This window comes from Pempheris klunzingeri, chromosome 21 (assembly GCF_042242105.1).
Source record: "Pempheris klunzingeri isolate RE-2024b chromosome 21, fPemKlu1.hap1, whole genome shotgun sequence".
Lineage (NCBI taxonomy): Eukaryota > Metazoa > Chordata > Actinopteri > Acropomatiformes > Pempheridae > Pempheris > Pempheris klunzingeri.
Window position 1 is genome coordinate 10166990 of NC_092032.1, and position 8381 is coordinate 10175370.

An 8381-nucleotide genomic window follows, 5' to 3' on the forward strand; every position below is an offset into this window, starting at 1 on the left:
TCGTTTCCTGTTCACCAAACTCATTCGTAGTTTACATAGTCAGGGTGCTGCGTGTTTTAATGACAAGACAACGGATATAATAGCTTTCCACATACTTAGATCAAGGCAGGGTTTAAGTTTTCTGTCTATCAGACCTTCATCAGCGCATGCACGACAGAAAATTATCGATCCAATTCTCTTTATTGGCAGTATGCAGCAAAATAACCCGACAACAGAAAGGTTGCCAACTGTCCTATGGTGGACTGTTATTCTATGGTGTACTTTGAAGCATAGCTCACACCCACTTTCAACCCTAACCCTGCTAACTATCCTGACAGACATCAGACCACTTACATATGGATGAGACTATAAAAGCTTTATATCTTCATCAGGGTACTACATGAAATGTCTAACATGCCAAATATCGTCCATAATTGGCTCTGCAAGATGTCGATAGCCTTTTCCTCCAGGATATTTTATTCTATCAGACCTGTTTATCAACCATCATAACCTTGCAAAGATCTTCCCACACCACATTCAATTCAAATTTAAAGCAAAGTGGTGACACCGAGTACCAGCTCTCTGATGGCGCTATGCACCGCTCCACCAATCCTCACCCCCCATACTGCTGGACTGCTGTAGCTCTTCTCTGATTGGTCCTTTCTGCGGAGCTCTCTCCTCTTTTCCGTCGCCATGACGAGAGCTCAGCAGCTCTGCGAACAAAGATCGTCTATTAAAGACATGGTGCATTCACACTTTGTAGAAGTCTGATCCCATACAGATAAACACTATTTCTTTTGATTGATAGGATTGATGACTTCAAATCATCTGTGTTGCCTCTGTCCATTCCACATGATTATATTAAGACATATATTGACACCAAGGCATTCAACTTTAGGTGTCTCCATCCCTGGTTTTTGCATACTTCCCTTGCTACTGAACACCTGCGTTGAATCCAGATGTGTCTGGAGGTTTGGAGGATAAATACAAAGCCTCTATAGGTTGAATAAGTTCAAATCTATCTATAGAGAAGCAAAAATGTAAGTTAAGTCAAATAAAACTGAACATATTTGCATCAGCATCACATCAAGGGCATAATTCATCCCTTTTGTGGTACCAAGCAATAGCCTCAGAGTGAGACCTCCTCACTACCTCCTCTCTGCAGCAGGGGATCAGAGAGGATGAGGAGGAGGAGGAGGAGAGAGGAGGACAGACAGAGAGAGGCAGAGCAGAGGGTGGGCGGGGGAACAGAGGAAGGAGAAAGAGACTGAGTGGTGAGGAGAGAGGTATCGTCTCACTGATGCTGAGTCACATAACAGTGGGACCACAGCCACATCCCATGAGTCTTTGGGAGTCATGGAGGAGCTTGAGCACACCTGCCCCCATCCCCGGACGGTAGGCCAGTTGACTGTGTGTGTTTTCTTGTGTGTCCATGTCTTGCAGTGTGTGTGTGTGTGTGTGCGTGTGACAGGGAGAAGGAGGAAGACAAAGGGTCCTGCCTCCTCCCCTGTTACGAAACAGATCCCCTATAGCATGTGGCTGTGGGGTATGCTCAGAATGCTGAGTGGACACGTTTGAATGAAGGAGGGGGTTCACACAGTGGACAACATGGCATGAATGTCCTGCTGGAGGGACACTGCGGCAGTAAGGACAGAGAGCCTCCTGTGTTTGGATTCTCCTTCTCTTTTCCTCTGTGGTGTAATTCTTCATCCTGGCATTCATGTCTGTCTCCTCCAACCGGTCCATCTTTGCCTTTTCCTCTTCTCTATCTCCACTCCAAGCTCTCTCTACTCCTGTGAGGCATTCTCATCTTTACTATTGTGGTTTTCTCGTGCCCCGTGTCCCTGTGCTTCTCTTTTTTTCCAGCTTTAATCCTTCTTATGCCAGATGTTCTTTGCTTGTGCCAGAGAGGGCTTTACTCGTCCTGATAGGCCCGCGTGCCCCCGGTTGTTTGGTTTAAGCTTTGCCATTTGCTCTGCGCTAAGTGTTTGTATGTCACCCCTCTGTTCTCACCGTGCCCAAGGAATCATGGGTGATGAGGATGGTCCCTCGAGACAGGACAGATCATGACACGCTTAACATGACCTGACAAAATGTTCAAAAACAGGGGAAGGATGTGCAAGTAAATGGGACGTAGAGAAGAGCCTCACATCTATGGCAATGTTAAAAATGAATCCATTCTTCTATTCCTCCTGTAGCTGTAGTTCTTTACCTGCTGCTTTCAGACGTTCCCTTTCACAGCCAGTTGCATGCATGCCAATTAAAATCCACTTGTCCACACTAAATAGCCTGTTTCCAGACCTCTAAATGGCTGCCCACATCTCTGGTTCTTCAGCGATTCATGTAATGAAGTGAAAGAGAAAAGGCAATTCATTATGTTGTGACTTAATCATCTTTATACTTGGGAACGCTTGGTGTTTAATGAGTGCAGATTAGCAGCAGAACTCAAAATGATTGTGATGAAAATCTAACAAATTGAGCTGCTGGTGGATAGAGTTTTATTTTCCAAAAAAACTGCACACTTTGGCTGCAGCATCCTGCATGGGAAATAATAGTACTCCATTTCACAATAAAGTTTTGGCTGTATTATAGTGCCGCATTCTTTGGATTCTTGTAACAATTACGTGTCACTGACATTGGCTTGTTTGGGGGTGTCAAACCAGTGATTTTCCAGTGATTCCCCTTAATGAAGGTGACAAAATACAGAAATTAGCTAAATTACACCAGATAAGGGGTAACTTTGTGTTATATGAGCTGTGCATGAACGTATATTCCTTCTGTTGGCCAAAAAGTCATCCACAGCCAGAGAAATGTACATTAAGTTATCCTACATAGTGATGTTAGTCATGTCTAAGGCCTTTTGAACGCCCCAATTTATCCAGCAGATGTAAATCCACCGTTTTTCAACCTGTTTCCCAGCTAGAGTCAGTTTGTGTAGTGGACTTCTGCAGCATGTCATTGGTTCAAAATCATGTTTGTAAGGAACTCTCATGAAATTAGTAAAAGCCATAAAGCATCAAGTTGACAAAACAATGTGAAATATGTTTTTGGAGCTGCTAAAGACGCCCTGTGGTCTCCAGGGTCCCAAGCAGTATTAACGGGCACAAGAGCTGTCCTCAGTGTGGCAGGTTTCTGTCCCCATCAGAAAGGCTATAACACACCATGGTAAGAATTTCCGAAAAATCACTTTACACCTCAGAATAATTAATAGCCATTATTGAAATGACTTTCTCCTGAAGAAATAGTCCCTTTGAAAACCACTGACAATGAGGTCTATGTAATATCTGGATTAATGGGAGGACTATTTATGGACGAAATGTTGCTGATTAATTTTTTTAAATGTCATTTTTCAATACCCTGAGCACCTCCACAGCACTGGGGTGGAGGCATATATATGAAATATCTCACGACCTGAGCAAATACAACCAAAAGTGTCTGCATCATGAGATGCCACCTGAGCGGGATGTGAGGTAGAAAATATTTGAAAGACAGATTTAGTAAAATCTCTTTCCTTTAGCTCTGTGTTTAAACCTCATTTTCTTAAACAAAAGCACCTGTTCAGTCTCTGACTGAGAGCTTCTCCTCTCTCCCTTCATGGTCGTCGGTCTGTCCCTGTCTGAGTCCGTGGAGCATGTTGTTATGCCAGACTCTGGTTCAGTTGCTGTTTCTGGAGGATATGTTGACGTCAGTTGTCCACAGAGACTGAATATGTTTCCATTTTTTTATCCTCCTCTCACACTCCCACAGCTTTTCTGCTCTGTGCTGACTCTCTTTTAGCGCCGTGAATGAGATTCTGTGAATATTCCCTGCAGTCAACAGATGGCACACAAAGACAAATTTTCAGGCAGGCTCACACTGCAACACTTTAACCTTGATGTAGCTTTTCACAAGTACTAACAACATCATTTTTGAATCTACTTATCTTTTCTTGCTCTGTCTACCTTTGTCTCCATGTCCCACTATTTTTATTCTTTCTTTACCTGCTTAATTTACATTTATGTATCTGAAAATCTGAAATCCGCTTGTTTTCTGTCTTGCATCTTGACCTTTTCTTGTCCTTCCCTTTGAGTTTTAGTTCATTTTGTTGGGGCCTTCGACAGCAGATCAATAGCTGTGTTCTTGTTTTCCTCCATATGTTAACACACACACAGGCTACACACAGGTAAATGTCTGCCCGTACACACAGTGATCAATAATGCTGAGTGCAGCTCTATGTGTGTATGGAGCAGGCGTCCACGGTGGTCAGTGACTTAATGGAGGTTGCTGTAAGAGGGATGAGAGTGGAAATGGAGACATATTGTGTATCACTGAAGGAGTGGCTGTCTTTCTAGGTGTGTAGGTGTTTTAGATGTTGTTAAAACCTAACATCGAAATAAGATATCTGTGCTGCGTTTTGTCTGTAACCCAGTCTCGCTCTCCCCCTCCGTGTCTCAGACTCTGACAGAACCTGCCATCTTTGCCAGGGAGACCAGTTGTGATTGTCGCGCCCCTCATGAGAAACTCACCATCGCTCAGGCCCGCAGAGGCACCCCAGGTACGGAGGGCCTCCCCCCGCTTTGATCCATTTCCTCCAGCTTCTCTCTCTCCCAGCTTTCATGCTTATCTCTGTCATTTTCCCCAACACAGTCCTCCCTTTCTCTAACTACATTTTCTACCGATACTGCTGATATTACTGCTTCTGCTACTACTTTTTCTACTGTTACATTGTACTGCAACTACTGCTAGCACAGCTGCTGCTACTGCCTCCAGTGGAACTACCTCTACTGCTGCTTACTACAACTCCTTCAGTATCAATATCATCAGAACTACTAGTGTACTAGTGTGACCGCTACTGCTTCTACTTCAACCTCTGAGGCTACTTCTACATCTATTACTACTACTATTACCAGTACAAGTGCTACTGCTACTACTGATACTCCTTCTAGGAATTTACTGTACCACAACTACCAGCACCTCTGAAGTTACGTCTGCTACCATAACTACTACAGTATCACTATCATCACCACTACTACTAACTACTACCATGGCTTCCACTACCATAAGTCCTCCTGCTAGATCTATTACTAGAACTATCTGGTGCCACGACTATTCAAATTCTACCCCTCCGGCTATGTTTGCTCCTGTTTTCCCCAGTAAAGTCATTCATGACAGTAGTATTACCAGTGCTACTACTAATAACTAATGATGAATACTACATAATCCTACAATAACTAGTGAGTAATGAGGGTGGATTACCAATGGGCCAACAGCCTGGCATCAGACTGCCTGTGTATCAGCTGCTTTTTGCTAATGTACCCACTCATTACTTAAAGTAATATTCACCACCAAAGCACAATAAATGACATGATTTACTGTGTTTATTTAAGGGTGTCAAGATGCACACTTGAATCTTCAACTGAATTTTTCATAGTTGAGTTGCATTGTGGGCAACGTAGAACGAATGATATAGAAAAGACGACAACTCTGGTTCCGTTACTACTGCTAATAAAACTTTATGGGTGCAGAATTATTTAATTAAAACTGTGTTTTAAAATAGTTAAGAATGTTTTTGATACATTTTAATCAAATCAATACAGCCCAAAAAGAGATTTAGGTGTTTCTGTCGAAGCATATGGACTCTCGGCTCAGTTATGTCTCACTCTTCTCATTGTGAAACCACTTCAGTTAGATTTGATAAATGTGCTGTTGTATTGCCGTGTGTTTTCAGTGGATCGACCAGTCAGAGTCTACGCAGATGGCATCTTTGACCTGTTCCACTCTGGCCACGCCCGTGCTCTCATGCAAGCCAAGAACCTCTTCCCCAACACCTACCTCATAGTAGGAGGTAGGACAGACCTACTGAGACAACACACACACACACACACACACACACACACATGCATGCATGCACCCTGAAGTGCCGCTGCATACACATTTGTCTGATTGCGAAAGTGATTTACATGCTTCTGTGTTTCTTGTGCATTTTCCCTCCCACGTGATTGGAACAGTGTGTAGTGATGAGCTCACCCATAAGTACAAAGGTTTCACAGTCATGACGGAGATCGAGCGTTATGAAGCCCTGAGACACTGCCGCTACGTTGACGAGATTTTGAGAGACGCACCCTGGACTCTCACGCCTGAGTTCCTAGAGAAACACAAGGTGTGTCTTTGTGTGCATATGTGTGTGTTTTTTTTTTTTTTTACAGTATACGACTGTGCATGAGTCATCCAGGGCCTGTCACAAATCACCCTAAGGCCAAAAGTAGATCCTAAGTGAGTTAGGAGAAACTCAGGGCAGATCTCTCCTAACTTTGGGACTAGCTGGAGCATTTTAGCTCAAAAAGTAGGTCCTACGTCTGAGAGAAATTAGAGGAGGGTCAGTTAATACAAATCAGCTCACCAACAATCCAATAACACGTGGCAGTGACAGTTTGCACAACTTTTCCCTACTTGGACACTATAAAAATGCAGTTGGTGTTGGTGAACTTGAAATATCTCAGCTGTCTGTGAGAATTATTCTTGACACCCAAAATAATAAATAAATAAATAAAGCTGATTTCATGGCCATCTGCATCTGTATATCTGCAGAAAGCTCAGTCACAAAATTTTTTTTTTTTAATAATAATAATAGTAATATATGATATAATAATGATAATAATATAGAAATGTATTTATAGTTTTACTAAAACATAATTATGATACAAATGTAATATAATTTTAATATAATTCATTGAGTTTTTTTTTACTTCCTGTCTGTGTGCCAGTGCAGTGTTTTCTGCCATGCAGTATGTGTCCTTTGATTGCTCCTCAGATCGATTTTGTGGCTCATGATGACATCCCATACTCCTCAGCAGGAAGCGAGGACGTTTATAAACACATCAAGGAGGCAGGTCAGTGTGTGATGCCAGGAAGACAAAGTCACTTTGTGTGTGTGTGTGGCCTCTAAAAAGACACTAGTTTTCACATCACTTGTACTTGTGTATACCAGGGATGTTTGTGCCCACACAACGGACAGAGGGAATCTCAACATCTGACTTAATCACCAGAATTGTGAGAGACTATGACGTCTACGCCCGACGCAACCTCCAACGTGGCTACACCGCCAAGGAGCTTAACGTCAGCTACATCAATGTAAGAAAATCAAATTTGCAAATTTGTTTTGGATTGATACTTCCCACTTAATTGGGGGTGATTAATTATGATACAGAGTACATTGTCTCATTAACTGGAATGGTACAAAGACTCGTTTCTGACTGAGGTTCTACTTCTTCAGTGATGTGTCTTAACATTTAATCCCCTCAGGAAAAGAAGTACCGGTTGCAGAACCAAGTGGATCGAATGAAGGAGAAGGTTCGCACGGTTGAGGAGAAGAGCAAACATTTTGTTTATCGTGTCGAAGAGAAGAGTCACGACCTCATTCAGAAGTGGGAAGAGAAATCCAGAGAGTTTATCGGCAACTTCTTAGAACTGTTTGGACCTGATGGGACTTGGGTAGGTAACTCTTTGATAAAGGCAGTAAGTGTTATCATCTTCATCTGTGGATTTTAGATGTTGCATATTGTCAGTTTTTCCATAAAAATACCAGAAAGTACTGGCAGTAATTGTCTGATAGTGTTAATAAAAGAGAGTATCTTCTGCATGGACCTTTGTGCCGGATGAGCTAACGTTCACTCTCTCTCCCCTCTGTCCTCTACAGAAACAAGTGTTTCAGGAGCGCAGTGGACGCATGCTGTCTTACGCTCTGTCTCCCCGAGAGTCGCCCTGCAACAGTCCTCCCCGCGAACTGTCCCCCCTGCGCTCTCCCTCACCCCCGTCTCCCCCCGCACGCTGGCACAACGCACGGCCCTCGCCCCCAACCTCCCCTAAAGGAGCGTCTGCCTCTATGAGCAGCATGAGTGAAGGTGATGAAGATGAGAAATAGACGGACTGTCGAACACACATGTGCACACACACACACACACACTAACACACACACACACACACACACAAATTCACTCACAGCACACTGCCTGAGAACTGCTCCCATACACACATACTCCTACGAACACTGGCTGGATACTGAAACAGTTCTCCTCAAGGAAGTTGAGAATATGCAAGGCAGACAGTGATCATGGGAAATGAAGTTCTGTGCTGCAAAGCCAAGAAGCCATGACTGTCTCTGTTGTCTGGGCAGCCAAGCAGACAAAAGAAAGACACAGGGGGAGGATTTAAGTACATGGTGTCACATATCGTAAGAGGGTCCAGAATGCTTTTGCAGCATCGTTTGGCTTTGGATTGTCCAGTGCTGATAGAGACTGTGCAACAGCCTGCTCAGAATATCACCTCATTGTTTTTTTTTCGTCCTCTTTGTTTTAGTTTAGCATTTTTTTTTAAGATGCCAAGATTTCTTGTAACTACTATGACCACTAGATGTGAATAGGCAC

The 8381-nt window shown here is 43.2% G+C and overlaps 1 protein-coding gene across 1 annotated transcript; it reads left to right on the forward strand.

Moving 5' to 3' along the window:
* Positions 1-1335: 1335 nt before the first annotated feature.
* LOC139220843 (choline-phosphate cytidylyltransferase B-like) lies at positions 1336-7879 on the forward strand. Its single transcript, XM_070852696.1, has 8 exons — positions 1336-1374; positions 4414-4513; positions 5687-5803; positions 5967-6118; positions 6770-6848; positions 6947-7089; positions 7261-7449; positions 7655-7879. Exons 1-8 carry the CDS (start codon positions 1336-1338, stop codon positions 7877-7879), a joined length of 1044 nt encoding a protein of 347 aa, XP_070708797.1.
* The last annotated feature ends 502 nt before the right edge of the window (positions 7880-8381 follow it).

What these genes read in the sequence shown, in the direction of transcription:
- LOC139220843 (XM_070852696.1), top strand. Translation starts at nt 1,336, where the DNA reads ATGGAGGAGCTTGAGCACACCTGCCCCCATCCCCGGACG. An exon ending in CACCTACCTCATAGTAGGAG is followed by an intron (nt 5,804 to 5,966) that starts GTAGGACAGACC and finishes TGATTGGAACAG; the next exon opens with TGTGTAGTGATGAGCTCACC. An exon ending in TTGGACCTGATGGGACTTGG is followed by an intron (nt 7,450 to 7,654) that starts GTAGGTAACTCT and finishes TGTCCTCTACAG; the next exon opens with AAACAAGTGTTTCAGGAGCG.